The sequence below is a fragment of the Ochotona curzoniae genome, unplaced genomic scaffold (assembly GCF_017591425.1).
Source record: "Ochotona curzoniae isolate NIBS_2020 unplaced genomic scaffold, NIBS_Ocur_1.0 contig_3819, whole genome shotgun sequence".
Taxonomy (NCBI): domain Eukaryota; kingdom Metazoa; phylum Chordata; class Mammalia; order Lagomorpha; family Ochotonidae; genus Ochotona; species Ochotona curzoniae.
The window spans coordinates 40,877,571-40,897,767 of record NW_024466004.1 but is presented as its reverse complement, the minus strand read 5'-3'; the positions used below and the strand labels follow the sequence as shown (position 1 = coordinate 40,897,767).

The 20,197-nt window shown below is 45.2% G+C and overlaps 2 protein-coding genes and 1 long non-coding RNA gene across 5 annotated transcripts in view; 2 read left to right on the top strand and 1 right to left on the bottom strand.

Annotated features, from left to right (window-relative positions):
- Positions 1-13,507, top strand: part of MDN1 (midasin AAA ATPase 1) — a 132,679-nt gene extending 119,172 nt beyond the window's left edge. For 2 of the 3 annotated variants that reach the window (XM_040983773.1, XM_040983772.1), the window contains exons 89-102: positions 1,054-1,379; positions 1,959-2,120; positions 3,850-3,951; positions 4,501-4,705; positions 5,701-5,865; positions 6,774-6,937; positions 8,096-8,185; positions 8,832-8,947; positions 9,468-9,642; positions 10,259-10,332; positions 10,441-10,555; positions 10,750-10,813; positions 11,417-11,559; positions 12,166-13,507. In XM_040983773.1, coding sequence (XP_040839707.1) covers positions 1,054-1,379; positions 1,959-2,120; positions 3,850-3,951; positions 4,501-4,705; positions 5,701-5,865; positions 6,774-6,937; positions 8,096-8,185; positions 8,832-8,947; positions 9,468-9,642; positions 10,259-10,332; positions 10,441-10,555; positions 10,750-10,813; positions 11,417-11,559; positions 12,166-12,354 — 2,090 coding nt within the window. In that variant the 3' untranslated portion in view covers positions 12,355-13,507. Of the gene's footprint in view, positions 1-1,053; positions 1,380-1,934; positions 2,121-3,849; positions 3,952-4,500; positions 4,706-5,700; positions 5,866-6,773; positions 6,938-8,095; positions 8,186-8,831; positions 8,948-9,467; positions 9,643-10,258; positions 10,333-10,440; positions 10,556-10,749; positions 10,814-11,416; positions 11,560-12,165 lie in introns of all 3 variants that reach the window. The other variant, XM_040983771.1, reaches the window with a different exon arrangement.
- Positions 7,489-14,967, bottom strand: LOC121158763. Its single transcript, XR_005884215.1, has 4 exons — positions 13,866-14,967; positions 10,727-10,893; positions 10,300-10,518; positions 7,489-7,544 (listed from the first exon to the last, which is right to left on the bottom strand). It is a non-coding gene; the product is annotated as an uncharacterized LOC121158763 (long non-coding RNA).
- A 1,123-nt stretch (positions 14,968-16,090) lies between these two features.
- Positions 16,091-18,942, top strand: LYRM2 (LYR motif containing 2). Its single transcript, XM_040983770.1, has 3 exons — positions 16,091-16,167; positions 16,604-16,744; positions 17,382-18,942. The coding sequence occupies exons 1-3, from the start codon at positions 16,123-16,125 to the stop codon at positions 17,460-17,462; spliced, it is 267 nt and encodes an 88-aa protein (XP_040839704.1). The 5' UTR covers positions 16,091-16,122; the 3' UTR covers positions 17,463-18,942.
- The last annotated feature ends 1,255 nt before the right edge of the window (positions 18,943-20,197 follow it).

Here is a 20,197-nt window from a genome sequence, read left to right as displayed (position 1 = left end):
TGAACTAGCACCAATATATGGCTTTATGTGCTACTCTACAATTCTAGCCTCAATCATGGTTTTTCAGCACAGAACAATTCTCAGAATAATTGTATTTAACACATCAGTATGGCTTAGAGCAAGGTGGGTGAACTTCCCACAAAGTACCAGATAATGTTTGAGGCCTTGTAAGTCCTAAGCTCTTAATTGCATATCCTGAGCCCCCTTCTGCAGTGTGAAAGAGGGGCTAGCACAATGGCCTTGTGGCAAAAGTCCTTGCCTTGCAATCACTGGGATCCCAAATGGGCACCAGTTCATGTCCCAGCTGCTCCACTTCCCATACAGCTCCCTGCTAATGTAACTGGGGAAGCACTGGAGATACAGCCCAAAGCCTTGGGACCCTGCACCCATGTAGAAGACTTGAAAGACTCAGCTCTGGTCATTGAAGCCACTTGAGAAGTGAACTAGTGGACAGATCTTTGTCTCTCCTTTTCTTTGTAAATCTTTCTATTAAGAATAAATAAATCTTAAAAAAAAAAAAGGTGCGGGGGTGAAGGCAACACAGATTGAGGGAGTACACTTAGAAGAGTTGCAGCTGGGTTCCAATAAAAACTGGTACATAGACACATGTAGAGGACCAGAGCTGGCCTGCGGACCGCGTTTTGCTAAGTCCTGGCTTAAAGAATAGTCACAAATATATGAATAACTACATCCCAGTTTAAGAAGTCATTTAGACAGTCTTAAGTTCTGTGTTCCCTTCTCTTGCCATATGTAAAGTATTTTTTTTATATATGTGAAGGGCAAAGTGACAACTGAAAGAAACAGATCTTTCAACTACTTGTTCACTCTGCAAAATGATCTCAACAGCTAGGGCTGGGCCAGACTGAAGCCAGAAGCCAAGAACTCCATCCTGTTCTCTCAAAGTGGGCAGCAAGAGGCCAAGCACTTGGGCTGTGTTCCACCTCCTTCATGGGCACATTAGCATGGAGATGGATTGGAAACAGAGCAGCCAGGATTGCAACCTATGCTACAACGCTCTCCCCTGAGTTTCTTCTTTATGTTGTCTCTATCCAGAGGAGAATCCCTTGGAAATCAAAGAAAAACCAATGGATCTGGAAGAAGCCAGTCAAGAAACTGAGGGAAAAAATGGGGAGAATGAGGCTGATGAACATGCTGAAGGCCAGAGTTCACGTGAGCCTGAGGAAGGCACTGGTGAAGATGACAAAATGGAAGGGGAGGAGGAGACGGACACAGGTGCAGGGAGTCCAGAGGGAGATGCTGCTGAGCAGCCCGAAGAAAATCCGGAGGACCAGCAGCCGTCTCGGGAGGAAGACGACGCAGAAGCCAGTGAGGATGGTGGCGAGGATGGCCTCCCTGCTGACCAGGGACTTCAGCCCCAGGTAAGGGGAACTGGTAACTCTGGCTTTTCTTAGACTAACATAATAAAGAGGAAGACTCTCCTCTAGGATACTCCTTCATCACTGGTTGGCACTGCCAAGATATAAGATTCGGTGTTTTGTTTTTTTAATGATTTATTTTTACTAGAAAAGATTACTGAGAGATCTTCCATCTGCTGGTTCACTTCCCAAATGTATGCCATAGTCAGAGCTGAGCTGGTGCAAAGCTGGGAGTCAGGAGCTTCTCTTGGGTCTGCCACATGGATAAGAATTTTGGCCATCCTTCACTGCTTTCCCAGGCCATAAACAGGGAGCTGGACGGGAAGTGGAGCAGCCGGGAGATGAACTGACTTCCACATGGGATGCCAGTGCTGCAGGTGGAGTGTTAGTCTGCTATGTGAAAGCACCAGCTCCTTAAGTTTCTATTTTAACACTCCCTGTGGCTGACTCCTCTCTACAGACTCCCATCAGGGGGGCTGGGGAAAAGCATGCCACAGAGCCTGCACCCTATGTACTCCCAAGCAGAGTATTTCTTGTGGTGTTTGATTGTTTTTGCAGAAGCAAGCTGAAGAAGAGGAGGAGGACAAGCAGGAGGAACAGGAGTCAGACATGGAACAGCAGGTGGCAGAGGCCACTGAGAGGAAGGAGCACGCTTCCTGTGGACAGACAGGATTGGAGAACATGCAGAGTGAACAGGCCGTGGAGCTGGCTGGGGCTGCACCCGAGAAGGAGCAGGGCAAGGAGGTGAGGGCCCTCTGCCTCCACTAGGCGTCTCTTGAGCGGTCTCTGCTTTTGGCCTGAAATCACATTTTCTTTAGAAGTAGTTAGTTGATGTGGGTTTTAATATTTATTTTTTTTAATTGGAAAGGCGGATTTTACAAAGGAGGAGAGACAGAGAGAAAGCTCTTCTGTCCGCTGGTTTACTTCCCAAGTGGCCACAGCAACCGGAGCTGAAGCAATTCAAAGCCAGCAGGCCAGGAGCTTCTTGCAGGTTTCCCACATGGGAGCAGTGTCCCAAGGGTTTGAGCCATGCTTGAGTGCTTTCCCAGGCCACAAGCAGGGAGCTGGATGGGAAGTGGAGCTGCTGGGACATGAACCAGCACCCATATGGGATCCCGGTGCATGCAAGGCAAGGACTTTAGCTCCTAGGCTACTGTGCCAGGCCTGGTTTATGTGGGATTTTTGTTTGCGAAAATTATCTCCTATTCTTTGAACAAATGATTATTTTTATATATACCTCCAGAGTATTTGGTATAGGCTATACACACACATATTCTTAGCGTATGTTTATGTATGCAAATGTGTTTGAATACATACATATACACACAGAGATGGCTTTATTTTTGCCTTATTGCTTTTTTTTTTTTTTTTTTTGAGGTGTATTTATTTGAGAGGCAGGGCTACTGAGAGTTAAGGGGAGATATCTTTTATCTGGTGGTTCACTCCTCCTCATGGCAGCAACAGCCAGGGCTAGGCCAGACCAAACCTAGGAGCTTGGAGTTTCATCTTTCTCTCACGTAAGTGCAGGGTCCCAAGGACCTGGACCATGATCTGTTGGTTTTCCAGGCACGTTGATAGAGACCTGGACCAGAAGTGGAGCACTTCGAGCAGGAAGCTGGATTAGAAGCAAAGGCAGTAGTAGTTCCCAGTCGCTCTGCCATTGGATGTGGGCTTAAATGATTGTGCCACAACACCTGCTCCTAGGTTGAATTAAAGTGGTAGATATTTAATAAGAAAAAGTGCTTCTTAGCCTAGTGGTTCTCAGTGGTCTGTGTTTTTCCAAGGAAAGAAAGGCAGTCTCTCGACCTCCGACAGGACCTTACTGCTAACTGTGCTTTCCATTACCTTGCTCCTCTCAAAGCCTCTAGCTGTGTTAAATCACACAGCAAAGCACTCCCTTTCTTGACTAGTAATGTATTCTGATACAGTCTTGTGATCATGCTCTGGAAAGAACGTTGAGTGCCAGGGAACCTGCCGGCTGCCCTGGTGACCCTGGGAAGGCTGCAGCCTATCTGAGCCCCAGTTTTGTGGTCTTTTGTGTACCAGCTGTTTATACTGCTCACACACCACTGTCCCCAGCATTTCATGGGCACCCATGAGAGACTAAGCATTTTCCTTACTTAAGCAAGATCTTGTGGTAGTCCTATGAGACAGCAGATACTAACGCTTCTCCATTTTCTATTGGAAGAAAATAAAAGTCAAGGTAAATGACAGCCTCAAGAGTATACAGCTGTTTAATGATGACACCTGGTTTCTAATCTAGGTCTGTTCTGCCTTTGGAGTGAAGCCTAATCCTCCTGCAGGCAGGAACTAGTTGGGTTTGTAAGGAAGACACCACAGGGAGTGATGCAGCTCTTCCTGTCAGCACTGAGTTCCAGGCAGGCACAGTGGGAGGGAAGTAGAGGTGGGGCTTAGGAATTGGAGCCTATCTCCGCTTTTTCCACCTCATTCTTCTTTGGCTTGCCTTCCCTAGGAGCATGGGAGTGGAGCTGCAGATGCCAACCAGGCAGAAGGCCACGAGTCCAACTTCATTGCCCGGCTGGCTTCCCAGAAACACAGCAAGAAAAATACACAGGTTTTTATCACTATTGATGTTGAAAAACATGCCATCAACGTAGTGGTTTAAAAAGTAGACCCCAGCCTTGACCCCAGGACAGCCCATCACTAGGGTTCATTGACATGGAACTAAGAGCCAGGGGCTGAGTTCCACTGCCTGGAACTGGCCAGTCTTTTCACTGTTTTCACTGTCTTTGATCTTTTTTGTTTTGCTTTTTAAAATTTCGTTTTCTTGACATGTAATTCGTGTACATGCAATAGAACTAGAGAGCAGCCTTAAAGGAGCCTGCATGCTTTCCCTGTCCCCAAGCTACCCAGGGGACTACTCAGTTATTTTGTCTCAGAGCTATTTTCCTCAGTTGGAACATCGATGAACATAATGTGAGTATGTACATGTATATTTCTTTGCATACATACAAAGAAACGTGGGTCTTTTCAGTAGCTGCATTGAATTCTTGTGTGTCTGTACCACTTTGACTTAGCCTGTCCCTTTTGGGTGGCCATGAGGTTTATTTTGAGTCTTTGCTTTCATTACAGATAACACTATGATGAATTCTGTCTCCCACAGAGTTTTAAGAGGAAACCCGGGCAGGCTGACAATGAACGGTCCATGGGAGATCACAATGAGCGTGTGCATAAGAGGCTGCGGACAGTGGATACAGACAGCCCTGCTGCCGAACAGGGGCCAGCTCAGCCCCAGGCCCAGGTGGAGGATGCAGATGAATTTGAGCATATCAAACAAGGCAGCGACACATATGATGCACAGACCTATGGTACGGCAAAGGGACAGCTTCTGCTTTAGCTCCTTGAGTCCTGTGAGCTTGTGTTGTGCAGTGACAAGGATCGCCTTTAATGCTGGTGTGTCTCTAGTGAGAAATACAGGATAAGTGAGATGTTTGCCTTAATGCAGCTTGAGTATAGAGGGGTTCCTCATCAAGTGTGACTGCTTGGGTTTGCTGGGTTCAGGGTCATTCTTGGAAGTACTCTTACTAATAATCAGCCATGATGGGACTATGTGCTGGTCTCAGGGTGTCTTCATGCTGGACACTTTTTCAGTCACTTTCAGGAAAATCCCACACTAGCAGGAAGCATGAAGTTTTTGAAATGTGTTTTCTGTGTGAGTGTCTTGGAGTGAGAATTAAGTAGTCCAGTTTTTTTTTTTTTTATTTCCCTTACTGACTTTTCCTTGCTTCACTGATATATAAACTGACTGACCATATCTACTTGCAGTGGGCTGTTCAGTAGGTTACTCTTTTATGTCTCTACTTACAGAAAAGTAAAGCAGCAGTAATAACAGGTTAGCAGGTGTTGAGCTTTTGCTTTCAGCTTTGGCTTTTATATTGATGGAATTCTTCAAATACTCCTATGAGCTAGGCTTTCCCTAAGTAAACAGAGGTTACAGGGCTGGAATTCCCATCGTCTTTCTGTACTTTGTTTTATACCCTAAGATATGAACTTTAAACAAGTTCATTTCATACAAGTTTATTCCTCATTTTCTTCTCATAGCAGTTAAAAGCCCTGTAAGACAGCTGTCCCCCTCCACCCCCCATTTTTATGGTTACATGTATAACTATACTGCATCCTTCTAAATTCTATAGGAAGTAGAGAACAGTTACATCTGCAGGCGTGGACTAAGCTCAAAAGCCAGACTGCTAGTCAGCAGCAGAAGCAGCATTCATAGAATTTTGGAAACTAGATAAGACAGAAGCCATTGCCTTCTCCTCACTGCTATGTTTTGCAAAAGCCTAAGCTGTCTGTGTGTATGTAGATGTGGCCAGCAAGGAGCAGCAACAGATGGCCGAAGGTTGTGGGCAGGATGAGGAGGAGCTAGAGGACACCATGATGGACATGGAGGAGCAGGAGGAACTCCAGGCGGCAGACACCGAGCAGCTGCAGCCAGAGGATGTCAAGTCAAGGATCACAGCGACCTCTGGTGAGTCTTGCAAGGGAACACATTGCTCTGATGTGCAGCAGGCAGTTCTCTGTCACCCTAGCCTACCCGTGTCCTAACCCATGGCCTCACGGGGTCGCCTGCCTGTCGTAATTGTTCGGAAGCAGAAAGGTATAGGAGCAGTAGGACACCAGGGAACCTTGAATTTTCAACAAAATCCTATCCTTCTTTTTAAAAATATGTATGTACAAGAAAATAGAGTAGTACATTTGCCAGTTGTGGTGATAAGGTATATTCATGGTTATTACAAAAAATGTTTGAGTTATACTGAAGTATAAAGTACAGTAAAAGATGGAATGAGGAAATTGCAATGTGAGTAGTAGTAAGCTCCCTTTTATCACAGCTAATCAAACTATTACAAGACATTTTGTTAAGTAAGAACACACATTCTGAAAATTGAAAAATAACTGTCAGCAGTGGAATAAATGCAAACTCAAAAAGAATTTGCTATATGAAAGTCCATTTTCTTCTGCTTTGTTTTGTACTCACAAAGGTGTTAAGATGCTGTTAACTGCTGGCACAGCACAATGGCAGAAAAAATAAAACTGAGTAAAACTGTCAGGATTCAAATCCATCAGTCTTTTTTTTTTTTTTTCTTTGTTCCATTTCATAGATGAAGATACTGAGGCAGTGTTTTTCTTTTAGTTTTTATTTTTATCAAAGTTTCTACAGGCACACAGTTTAAGGTTTACAAGGTAAGTTATTTTAGAACAACCACCTTTAACATTAGAGCACAGAGATGGGCAAAATTAGAGCAAGAATCAGCAGTGACTACTGCACAGAGAAAAACTCATGGACGTACGTGGAGGGACGATGAGTAGAGCTTCATTCACTGTTAGGCTCAATACTAATACTGTGACAAATAAAACTGTGTCCTTACATGAAACTAGGCTCTGATGAGATGGAGACGGAGGCTCAGACCATTAAAACAGAAGACGACCAAGACCGCAGGACGGACAGATCGCACCAGGAGACAGAGAATGAGAAACCAGAGAGAAGCAGAGTATCTACCATCCATACAGCCCAGCAGTTCCTCATGGACCCAACTTCCCAGGTGCTACACCTCTCACAAATTCTTACTTTAATAATTGACAAGATTGGGGTGGGTGTGGTGGCATTGGTGGGGCCGGCCATCACTTGGGATGCCCACATCCCATGTTGTGGTACCTAAGATCAAAACTCCCCTCCACTTCCCATTTATCTAGCTTCTTACTAATGTGCACCCTGGGGTAGCATTAGGTTGGTCCCTGCCCTCCATGTTGGAGACCCAGATTGAGTCTGGATCCAGATTGAATCTGGGCTTCAGGCCTCAGTCGGCCTGGGCCTGGCTGTTAAGGGCATTTGAGAAGTAAACCAGCAGCTATAAGGGCTTTGTCTTTTCCTTTCTGTCACTGTTTTTAAAAATAAATAAAACGGGAAGTTCTAAAAAGAATTAAAAGGTACTATATGTATATATTACATTACAGCTTAAAAGTCTTATCTAGTTGTTTGGTTATATCATGTCCTTGCCAGAACTTTGAGAATGCTGCTGTAGTGACAGGTATTGTTGAAGCAGATGACAATCTTCAGCACTTGGTGAGAGGTTACAATGCTCTCACCCATCCTTCTGCTCTCCTGGCTGGCTCTTCTTCCATCCCTTGTGGAAGGAATCTTCAAGGCAACTGGAGAAATAAGAACAACTGCTGTTTATTTGAAAGGTAGTGTCAGAGAGATACTCCACCCACTGGTTAATTCCCCAGTGGCCACAACAGTCAGGGCTGGGCCAAGCTGAAGCCAGGAGCCAAAAGATTCATCTGGGTCTTCCACGTAGGTGCAAAGGTCCAAGCTCTCTTCACTGCTGGTTTCCCAGGCACATTTGCAGGGTGCTGGATGCAAGTGGAGCAGCCAGGACTTGAATCAGTGCCTGTATGGGGTGTTAGCACTGCAGGCTTAATGTACTACACAATGCCAGCTCCATGGCAGTACAGATTGATCAAAGAATTTTTGCTATTGATGACTCATGTATAAATCCAACACAGCAGACAAAATACATTAAATGTTTTCTTTATCCTTGTTATTTATAAATCGGGAAGCAGAAGAATGATTGTATGGCATCATCACATTGTGCCATTCAGTTTGCCTCCATTTTGAGTTCAGGCTGCAGGGAGGCTGACAGCCATGATGAGTTGCTAATCTCACTGGGGCCCCCTCTTACTCTGCCTTTTCTTCTCAGCCCTTTTTAAAAGATGTCAGTGAGCTAAGAGAGGAGCTGGAGAAACAGCTGGAAATGTGGCAGCCACATGAACCTGGAAACCCAGAGGAAGTAAGTCACAGCTTTTTTTCTTAAAGCAGCTTGAGTTTTTGTTAAGCACCTGCAACTACAAACCTCTTTTTTTCTTTTGTAACAAACTGTACACTTTGCACAAGTACAAGTCCTTAAGTAGTTGCAACCCTGAAGCCCAAGTCTGTGCATCGCTCTCTGCCTGCTTTGCCACAAGATGCAGATAGCTTATCAAAACCTCTGTATTGAATATTATCATTCCCACCATATTTATGTATGAAATGCTGTACCACAGTGCTTTGTGTCCAAGATGAGCACATTGCTGAGTGTTAACCTGAGGGTTTTGCCTTTACTTGTCACTGTCACTCTTAAACATGACCCGTGGCGCCTAAGAAATCAGTGGCTATGTTTTCTGGCACCGGGATTCCTGCCCCATTACCTCTGCCCCTTCATGGAGAATACTGGCTTCCAGCCTTGTGGCTGATGTACTGATCTGTCTCACCGCCTCAGACTTCCTCATTTGGAATTGTGGGAAATTCAGAGCCACTCACTAAGTGCAGGCCTCAGGTGCTGCTTTTGAGAAGGCCAGGGCTGGCTTGATGCCGGCTTTGCTCAGACCTTCCTCCTTTGTGTTGACGTCATGTCTGGCTCTGACACTCGTAGGCTAACTTAGATGTTGTTATCACAGGAGAAGATGGCAGCTGAGATGTGGCAGAGTTACCTGGTCTTAACTGCACCTCTTTCGCAGCAATTATGTGAGCAGCTTCGTCTCATATTAGAGCCTACCCAGGCAGCCAAGCTCAAGTAAGTCTTACCCATCCAAAGTTCTCACATGCTTAGGAAAGGCAACGGTGCCACTAAGTGTGTTGGTGTCTGCTGCCCCTCTTGGCATAGAAGCCCCAGTATGGTGCTCCCTACTCTGCTCTCCTGCTACTTCCAATCTCTGGTGTTTGGTGTGAAAGCAGTCTCAGTCGTTCTTGGCTGAGCTGCTACTCTCTTGCTGTAGGTGTTAATATCCATCTTTTCAGAGATAGGTTCAAAGCATAGATTTAGAACAGAAAAGGGAGATCTATGGTCTCATTCAGTGCAGTTAAAAAATAACCATCACCAGTGGAAGAATTAATTATTGCCTCCTATCCATGTAGTTTCTCTGTCTAATGGTCAAAAAGGAAGAAACCTTTAGTTCTCAATAACACCTTATTGCACTCCACGAACCTGGTTGTTTGAGATTACTGCATTTTGTTCTAAAAGAAAATTCTCAAAAATTCTCAAGAGGTGTTTAATTGGTAACTAACCCTTGTTGCTGTTTGGATAAATCCTATAGAGGCGACTACCGTACTGGGAAGCGACTGAACATGCGGAAGGTCATCCCATACATTGCTAGTCAGTTTCGGAAGGACAAGATTTGGCTTCGAAGGACCAAACCCAGTAAACGGCAGTATCAGATTTGTTTGGCTATCGATGACTCTTCTAGTATGGTGGACAACCATACCAAGCAGGTAAGCAGAAGTGCCTGGCAGTTTGATGGAAATTAACACCAGACCACATTCCATGAGTCACTCAGCTGCTTTAAATGTCGAGCTAACCTTCTGAGAATAATTCCCTACTTGATACCTCAGACTTAGGAAGAGTAAATGAAACAAAATACACAGAACAATTCATGCTTCTTACATGAATTGAAATTCTAAGACTATGCTGATTGTTTACAAAAATATTCCCTTACCACCTGCATAAAGTTTTATATTTTAAAACACATTCATATGTAGTAAAATCAAATATGTTGCCCATAAAAGATGAATTTTTATAGTCTCTCCACCCCCATCAAAAGGAAAAGCAGTGCACATTTTTGGAGTGCATTTCTCAAAAGCACTTCTATCAGCTGGTGTCTGGAGCAGACCTGCCTACTGGAGTCATAGCTTCTGGGTTTTGGCATTTGTGATGCCAGGCAGGGCCTCAGGCCACTCTCGGTGGATTTTAAATAATGGCCGTGGTGGTGCTGTCACTGTGTGTGCCACAGAGAAAGGAATGTTTTCTGTGGCCATAATGCTTGAAAAGATGGCCAGGCCTTAGTTTAGACGATTTGTAATGTCTTACATACTTAACTTTGTTTCATAGCTTGCATTTGAATCGTTGGCTGTGATTGCAAATGCTCTTACCCTCCTGGAAGTGGGCCAGGTCGCAGTGTGCAGGTGAGCTGGGCTTGGAATTTCTCTGGGGAAATCTTGCCGACAGTATTTGGTTATTTTGATCATATGACAATAAATAACTCCCACTATGTGTGGTTTTTCTTTCCCAAGTTTTGGAGAGTCTGTCAAGCTGTTACATCCATTCCATGAGCAATTCAGTGATTACTCAGGCTCCCAGATCCTTCGGCTCTGCAAATTCCAACAAAAGAAAACCAGGATTGCTCAGGTAGTGTGATTTCATCCAGTGTCTTCTAGTTCTTAAATTGGAATCAAAGAGGTATAATTTTTACAAAGGTCCCAGCCCCCTGATGTGATATTAAGACAGGTAAAGTTTACAACCAAATAGTCTCAAGCCTCAGCGTGTGTGCCAATAGAATGAGAAGAGTAGAAAACTCACATTTCTAATTGTCTCTGGTTTAGTTTCTAGAATCTGTGGCCAGCATGTTTGCATCTGCTAAGCAACTCTCACAAAGCACCAGTCCAGGTGAGCTGCATTCTCTCCCCTCTCCTGTTCTCAGTTTTGCAGAGTCCTTACTTCTTCTTACTGTCTCCATTGCATGACATCTACGGAAGATAAAAAAACAGGGGGGATATTTAGGCATCGATGGAATTTTACCTGCTTGCTCTGAAATTTCTATTGGATCCGATCACACTGGGATTTAGAGCTAATTAACTGGTAGATTGAGTTCAGGGCTGTAAGTGGGAATAAAAAGGACCAAGTTGTGTGAAATTAAGTATAAGACTGTTACATAATATTTTTGTAACAAAGAAAGACATAATTCAAAAACTGGCTTAAGCAATCTCAGTTGCTTTAGCCTGAAACACACCACTTCTTCACATGACCCTTCCCAACACCTCAGTCCTGACCAGACCATGGAGAGACAGCGGGGATTCACTTTGGAAATCAGCTGCTCACACCTGATGGCACTTGCTAAGTTCCCTGGACAGACAGCCCTGCCTCGAGTTCTACCATCTCCAGTTCATTTGCTTAAAGACCCCTTTTGTATGTGAAACTTAGGATTTCATAGATCTGTCATGCCTTGGGTGGTTTCTATTTTATTCCCTTCCTCTGTCATGTGTTCTGCAGAAACTGCGCAGCTGCTTCTGATAGTCTCTGATGGAAGAGGCCTTTTCCTGGAAGGCAAGGAAAGAGTCCTGGCAGCAGTGCAGGCCACCCAGAATGCCAACATCTTCGTAATTTTTGTTGTGCTGGACAATCCCAACTCACGGGTAAGTAACCACTGAAAAAAGCATCTTTTTGTAAATGAGGGGATTCCTTTCAGCTCTGAAATGTAGCCTGTGTTGCTCCATCAGTCACAGGAATTTTCTTGCACTGTTGTAACAGGGACTTAATTACATTAAGGCAGTGAGGTAGGATCATTCTTCTCACTGTGTAACATGATGAGTGAGAGACTCACACTGTCTCCAGAGACCATTCTCTGGGTCAGAGTGTCCCTCCAAAGAGCTGGGATAGTGGAGCCTCACCACTCTGAACTCAGACAAGCCCTACCTGCACCGTCTGAAGTGTCCTCACAACGGGCATTGTCACTGAAGCCACTTGAAGTCCTGGATGGCACATGAAGATTTAATTTGCAATTATTTCAAGTAGAATGGAAATGCCATTGAAGGCAAGCACATTTATACTCTTCTTACCTAGTCCTAGAAGAGGTGCTCAAAAAAAAGATCTGCCTCTGAAAATTCCTTCACTTATGAATAAAAGCTAGTTTTATTCCTGGGAATGACATAAAACGTGCCAGCCAAAAGGTCAAGGACGAGCTAGGCAGACAAGGATAAGATGGGGATTGATTTTTCCTTTCCATGTTAATGTCTTGACAGGATTCTATTTTGGACATTAAAGTACCGATATTTAAAGGACCTGGGGAGATGCCCGAAATCCGATCTTACATGGAGGAGTTCCCGTTCCCATTCTATATCATTCTTCGAGATGTGAATGCACTTCCTGAGACCCTCAGCGATGCCTTGAGGCAGTGGTTTGAGTTGGTGACAGCCTCGGATCACCTGTAGATCCAAGAGAGTGCTCCAGAGGGACAACCCTGCACGTATTCGCCACAATCAAAATGTTACTTCTTGCCCAAGGGTTTCGCTTGGACAACTGTTATCTGAACTCAGCTCTAAAATATGCTATTCTTATGCATAATTTATAAACTTGGTATCCAACAGTAAAAACATTTTACTGCAATGTATGTTTTTATTTTACAGTATAATCTCAGAGCTTAGAGAAAGCTCTTGGGCAGTGAAGGAGCAGCAGGGATCACCCTGGGAACTAGGGCAGTGTTGCCCTCGTTCCCCATGCTGGCAGCCAAGCCGGAGGAGAGGCCACGCACCAGCACCTGGAGTATACTGCAAGTGTGGCCCCCACAGGGGCTCTGGACATCTGCCAACAAGATGTGCTAGTCCCTTGGATAGAGGACTCTAGCCAGCCGTCCTTTTGACCCTGCTCTCAGCTTTGCCTCGTCAAGCCCACCCAAAACTCCTTATTGTGAAAGGAACTCTTTTCCTTGAAGGCAGGGAACTTTGTGTGTGCTTTCACAAAGCAACTGGACATTATGGGATGCCAAGCAATCAGCAAAATGAATCTTGGCCACCTTAACACAGTGACTATTTTGTGTCCTTCACTTTTGCTGCTGTAGAAGACTATGCAATGATGGAAAGATGGCTGTCTTTATTTCATCCTCTAAGTGCCATGGTTGCCTGTTGTAGTAGTAATTTATTTATGTAGTTCTTTTTTTCCTTAAAGGGAAAATCATTCCTCACACTGCTCAAGCTAGACTGAGTCTGTCTGACGTTGGAAAGAAATGCTGTGTCCCCATTAACTAAACAGCTACAACTCCACGCCCTAGTCAAAATGACATCAGTGGGTTTGAGGCAGCTTTCAGCTTAGCCAAAAAGCAGTGTGCCTGGATACTTGAAGATGTGTGCAGTGTTGTGTTTACTCTTCCGTCAAGTGTTTTGTAGGCAACATGCCACGATGTGCTTGTCTGTCTCCACCTCTGTTGCCATTTTCCACTGTGAAATGCGCCACCCTTTGAGGTGCTTGTCACATTGCTTGTTGTTTCACCAAATGTTCTAAAGCATGTACCTGAAGTTAGAATACTGTTATTTTTTATTCTAAAAAGCTATGCAGCTTATATTCTTAAAATTATTAAAACATGTACCACTGTTGGTGTAATCTGTAACCATTCTTGCTGGAATACAGCATAGGCTTGTGAAAGGTACCCCTCAAGTTGAGCCTGGTTGGTAGTCCACTCTGACCAAGGGAAAGGGGAGAGTTGGAGGAAGTGCACAATACTTCATAAGGACTGCTACATAGGGACATGTCACATTGTTGCTACACACATATCCTTACTGCCCTCCTAGTAGGGAAAGGCAGCAACATCATGACAATGATGCAGCCTATTTTATCTATCTGTAATCGAAGGTTTTATCAGATAGTGCTTCTAAGTTGGTACCCCAGAATGATATTTCATCAGGTAAGAATGCGGGTCAGCAGGTACTCCAGAGTATCAGGAACTCACCAGGAACTGATGGGTGGGAGTCCCTGGCACAGGGTCAGATGAACACCAGGAGTCACTTAGCAGCTTGCTGCTCTTCCCCTTTATGTTCCCAACAATCCAGGCTCCTTAGCCAGGTACCTTCTGTCTTCGAGGAGGAGACAGCAGAACATAAATGCTCTTCATGTTTACTTAATAATCTCATTTTAGACAGCCTCACCATCTGCAAAAAGTCTTCAGGAGTTGAGCAAAGGTGTCCGGAATGCTGCTAAATGAGAAACTCTTGAAATACATCATGTTCAAATATGATGCTGAATTCTCACATCCTAATTCTGTTACTTCTCCAGTATTCCCCACTCCTATTGATCAATTTATAAACTTGGGTCTCAATCTATACATCCACCTTAATTTCCTTTTTCCATCCATATCCCTTGTCCACTGGACATACCGTCCTTTCTTAACCTCTGCCAGGTGTTTATGTTTTAGTTTCACTTTATCTTACAAAACCAAGGGATATCTTTCTAAAACAAAATCCAGTGGCAAACTCCTCCCAGGCTCCATCTGAAGAGGGTATTTTGCAAGCTGCTTGCTGTGACCCGTGGTTCTTGCCTGACCTGCTAGCACCCCTACCGTTACCTGAAACAGTCAAAGCAAACAAGAGCTCTCAGTTGAAGGAAACTTCACTTAGCTACTTTGCCAAAGCCAACTCTGGAAGAATGAGCTTCCAGGGTGTAACCCCTAACGTTTTTCATTTTCCCCTAAGCACTCCATTGACGTTACATGTCTGAGGACAGGGCAGCTGTATGGTGCATAACGCTGTCACCTGCGTGAAAACATTTCTAAAGGTCACTCAACACCAATGATATAAGAGTCTGACAACCAACTACAGAGTTTTGTAACACAGTGAAGAGTGAAAATATTACCACAAAACAGTCCTTAGGAAATTATTCAGATCCTAAAATAATATACTACATGGCCAAAACAGCATCACCAAGCTCAAGGGTTGGGGGGAAGCAGGCAGCAGACAGAAAAAGACCATCATGCCACAGACCAAGTTTTAGACAAAGCAAGTACTTTAAAAATAAGGGGGTATGTTGCAAAGCTGTGAGTAGGGAAAGAAAAAAAAACCCTACACAGACACTTGCCTTTTGTACATTTAAAGAAATAAGGGCCCAGCGCGATAGCTTAGCAGTTGAAGTCCTTTCCTTTAACGCACTGGGATCCCATATGGGCAGCCCCACTTACCATACAACTCCCTACCTGTGGCCTGGGAAAGCAGTCGAGGATGGCCCAAAGCTTTGGGACTCTGCACCCATATGGGAGACTCGGTGGAAGTTCCTGGCTTCAAATTGGCTCAGCTCCAGCCATTGCAGCCGCTTGGGGAGTAAACCATCTTAGAGATCTTCCTCTCTATTCCTTCTCTCCTCTCTGTAAATCTGACTTTCCAATAAAAAATCTTTAAAAAAAATTATTTGTGCTGTGCTCCCCCAACAGAGCACACATAAAACTTGAATTAAAGTCCTGATCCTAAAGTGACCCAAAACACAAACTGCCAACCCAAAAGCAATGAAAGGAGCAAGTGGTGAGAGCTTACGCCAGTAATAATAGCTGCTCAGTTTCTGCACTGCATTGGAAGTTAGGGACTGTGGCTGTTCCACCTGGTTAAGTTCAACAGAGTTCACCATTAGTGACCTGACAGGGACCAGGTGCTGCTGTAAGTACAGTATGTATGTACGAAGCTTCAAAAAACAAATATTATTAAAAGATGCTTATTTATGGAGATGTATGTTATGAAAATTGAATTTTAAAATGTTTCTAAAACCATACGACATAAGACAATCAGAAAACTAAGGAGGCGGGCATTGGGGCACAGTTATGCCACTAGGTCTCAGTACTGGCATCCCACCTTGACGCTGGTTGGAGTCCCAGCTGCCCCACTTCCCACCAGCTCCCTGCTAATGTAACTGGGGAAACAGCGGAGACTGGCCCAGGTTCTTGGACCCCTGCACTAAGTGGCCTCAGCCAGTAGCACTCATTTGCGGAAGGAACCAGCGGATGCAAGTTCTATCTCCTCTACCTTTCAAATAAACTGAATCTAAGCTAGCTCAGGCTGACAAGATGAAAGGCAAGGCCACGCTGCCCCTTGTCGCCCAACCCTGCTCCAGCATTCCTGCACACACAAGCGCGCCCCGCCGGCTCCCAGGAAGCCAGGCTTCGCCCCGCCCCCGCCGGCCCACTTCCGCTCCTGCGCGCACGGGCTCCCGCGGCGCTGTCCGCGGCCATGGGAGTCTCCCGCTTACCTCCGGCCACGCTGACCCTGAAGCAGGTACCCGCAGTGCTGTGGCCCCGGGTCCACTGCGTTCTGACGCTGAGCCCTGAGCTTTGCCGGCCTGGGCCAGGGTTCTGTTCCTGGGCGGGAAGTGCTGTATTGCTGGGATCTCAACTGCCCGGCAGCTGCGGAAAACTGCTGTGTCCATTGCACTGAGCTACCGCAAAGAACAAGATTCCTCAGGCTTTGTAACAACTAGCCCTTACCGTGATAAGAGCTGCTGCCTGATAGTGTCGCCAGCTTTTAATTTTAGATGTTCTTAGAGTTAACGGAGGAGTAAACAAAGAGCTCGAATGAACTTACTCTGTTCTTTAGTAATTCTCCTTTTCAAAATTGAGGACCCAAGAAAGGCCTGGTTTCAGCTTGGCTGGGGAAAGCGGGACGACCCAGGCTGCGACGTTGCCGTGGTAACCGCCTTTTCTCCTCCGCGCAGTTCTTGAGAAGGCAACAAGTCCTCCTCCTCTACAGAAGGATTTTGCAAGCGATTCAGCGAGTTCCAGATGATTCCGATCGCAAATACCTGAGGGACTGGGCAAGGGAAGAATTCAAAAGAAACAAAAGTGCCACCCAAGAGGTAAGCCCGAGGTCAAGGTGCGGATAGTCCCTGGCTCTCGGCAGTTTGTCATTTGTATTATTTTTAAGTTTTGCAGTAATCACCCACTATGAATGTTACTAAGATGGAATATTTTGGCCTTGCTTTTTAATGTTGTTGATTTTCCAAATACAGTTAAAATTTGAGATTGTGCATTTACGCTCTAAAGTGGCAACACTTGACTCATGCCCTGTTCCATTTCAGGTATCTGTATACAAGAAGAGCTTCCAGCTAGTCTTACATGCAGTTCTGATTTCCATGATTGTTTGATTTGTTACAATAAAATGGCACTGCTGAGCGCATCTAGCCACAGGGGCATAAAGCAGGTTCTGCCACCGCCAGCTTTGGCCTCTCCTACTGGAGTGCCTGGTGGAGTCTGCTGTAGTTGCCCAATCCAGCTCCCTGCTGAAGGGTCCCAGAGGGCAGCAGCTGGCCCAAGTGCTTAGGCCCCTGCCGCCCTGGTGGGCGACCCACTGTGAGTGCTGGGCTCCTCTGAGCACCAGCCACTGTGGCCATTTGGGGAGTGCAACAGTCAGTGGGGGGAAATCATCTCTTGCTCTGTGTGTCACTCTTTGAGAGGAGTTAAAGCAGTGACTGAGTCATCCCTTTTCTTCTACAGGATGTGATCCGGATGATGATCACTCAAGGCAACATGCAGCTGAAGGAATTAGAGAAAACACTTGCTTTAGCAAAATCTTAACTTTAGCATTGTTCTGAAGGGTTTTTAGTTTCTGTGTGTTCTGCTGAATTGCAGTGTCACAAGAAACAGTGCAAAGCCAAGTTGAACTGTTTTTATGGACAGTCTTCAGACCAAATAGATTACTGTCACACAGTGGGTACTCAGCCACCTCCCCCAAGCCATCCAAACAGTTGCCTTAGTGCTGAAAAAATGACCATGAGCTTAAGCAGTATTTCTAGATGTGTTAGCAGTTTTAAGAAGCCAAAACCACTGAGGCAAATGGCCAGTTAGCACACCGTTAGGCACCATACTTATCAAGAAGACACCACTCAAAACCAAGAAAAGGTGGGCAGTATCAACATGTCAAGAGGTGGATGTTGTTAAAACCGCCTGCTGTGCCCGTATCCTCTATGATCATCACTTCAACTTCTGGCTGCTAACTTCCGATCCAGCTCCGTGCCAAGGCACCTTGGAAAGTGGCAGAAAGTGGCCTAAGTGCTTGGGCCCCTGGATACCCACATGGGAGACCCGACAGAAGCTCCTGGTTAGCCCGTCTTCGGCTGGTGTGCCGGAGTTGAGGAGTAAGTAAAGCAGCAGATGAAAGATCTGTTTCTCCCTCTATGTAATTCTGCAAGCAAATAAATAAATAAGATTGATTAAATGTCTCTTCCATATCGAAGTGCTTGGTCCTAGTCCTGACTCTGAGCAAGCTTCTTACTGAGGTACACTCTGGGAGGCCACACAGAATGGCTCAAATGCTCGATTCCTTGCTATCCACAGGGAGACCTGATGGAGCCCAGCCCCTGGCTTCCGCCTGGCCCACCTGGGCTGCACTGATGTGTGCAGAAAAGAGTGGATGGAGGATCTGTCTCTCTGTCCTTTTAATAAATACGCACTCACACAATGAACTAGCCTATCACTTTGACCATGAAAAACTGGAACTCCCTGCTGGTCGGAAAGGGAACTGTCTGCAGCTGCTTCGTGAAACAGTGACTGTTCCTCAAAAGGTTAAATGCTGAGTTACACTACTTACCAATTCTGCTTTTAGGTCTTAACCATGAGGCCTGAAAAAAAAATCCCTATAAACTTGGACATGAGTGTTAATAGCATTATTCACATAGTCAAAAGGCAGAAATGATGACTACCTGTGAACTCGTAAATGAATAAATTGTCATATTTTTAAAATGAAGTTTCATTTAGGACTAAAAAGGAACACACTGATAGACACTGCACATGGATAAGCCTTGAAAACGTGGCAGGAACCTAGTCAAAAGATCACATGGTTCACCAGCATTGTGGTGCAGTGGGTAACACTGCCACCTGGGTATCTCAAGGTGCTGGCTCATGTCCACCATTGGATATGAGCTACTCCACTTACAATCCAGCATCCTGCTGATGCCTGGGAAAACAGATGATGCCCAAGCATTTGGGCCGCTGCTCCCCATGAGGAGATACACATGAAACTCCCAGTTTCAGTCTGGCCCAGCCAACTGGGGAGTGAACCAGCAGATCTCAATGTCTTGCTGACTTTCAAAATAAATGTTAAAGAATCATATTATGGTGCCCGGTGGCATGGCCTAGTGGCTAAAGTCCTCACCTTGAATGTGCCGGGATCCCACATGGGCGCCGGTTCTAATCCTGGCAGCCCCGCTTCCCATTTAGCTCCCTGCTTGTGGCCTGGGAAAGCAGTTGAGGATGGTCCAAGGCCTTGTGACCCTGTACCCGCAGGGAGACCTGGGGGAAGTTCCTGGTTCCTGGCTTGGATTGGTGCAGCACCAGCTGTTGTGGCTCACTTGGGGAGTGAATCATCAGACGGAAGATCTTCCTGTCTGTCTCTCTTCCTCTCAGTATATCTGACTTTGTAATAAAAAAATAAATCTTAAAAAAAAATCATATTATGGGGGCTAGTGTGTTGGCTCAACTGGCTAATCCTCCACCTCCAAATATCTAGTAGCCCATATGGGAACCCATGCATGTCCTGGGTGCTATACTTCTAACCCAGCTTCCTTCTGATGGTCTGGGAAAACAGTGGATGGCCCAAAGCATTGGGACCCTGCACCTATGTCGGAGACCAGGAAAAAGCTCCTGGCTTCAGATTGGCTCAATTGCAGTTGCTGCTGCCATTTAGGGAATTAACCAGTGGATAGAAGATCTTTTTCTCCATAAATCTGCCTTCCAATAAAAATTAAATCTTTAGAAAAAATCATATACTGTGGTTCTATTTCTACAAAGTGTATCAATGACACAAATTAGTAACTACTGTGGTGATTTCTAGGTGATGAAAATCTCCTAAAATTAGAACATGGTGGTTATACAACTGAGTATATCCAAGGACTTTGAATCACTATTTTTATATATTTTTTGAATCACTATATATATTTTTTAATCACTATTTTTTTATATTTTAATTTTTTAAAGATTTATTTTTATTGGAAAGGCAGATATACAGAGAGGAGGAGAGACAGAAGAAGGTCTTCTGTCCGATGGTTCACTCCCCAAGTGGCCACAACAGCTGGTGCTGAGCCAATCCGAAGCCAGGAGCCTGGAACTTCCACCGGCTCTCCCACATGGGTGCAGGGTCCCAAAGCTTTGGGCCGCCCTCGACTGCTTTCCCAGGCCACAGGCAGGGAGCTGGATGGGAATTGGGGCTGCCGGGATTAGAACTGGCAGCCATATGGGATCCTGGCACGTTCAAGGCAAGAATTTTAACCACTACGCTATCGCACCGGGCCCTGAATGACATTTTAAATGTGTGT

Excerpts from the sequence above, each read along its gene's own strand:
- LYRM2 (XM_040983770.1), top strand. The coding sequence starts at position 16,123 with ATGGGAGTCTCCCGCTTACCTCCGGCCACGCTGACCCTGAAGCAG. Across the intron at positions 16,168-16,603 it reads CCACGCTGACCCTGAAGCAG|TTCTTGAGAAGGCAACAAGT; the intron begins GTACCCGCAGTG and ends TCCTCCGCGCAG. Across the intron at positions 16,745-17,381 it reads ACAAAAGTGCCACCCAAGAG|GATGTGATCCGGATGATGAT; the intron begins GTAAGCCCGAGG and ends TTTCTTCTACAG.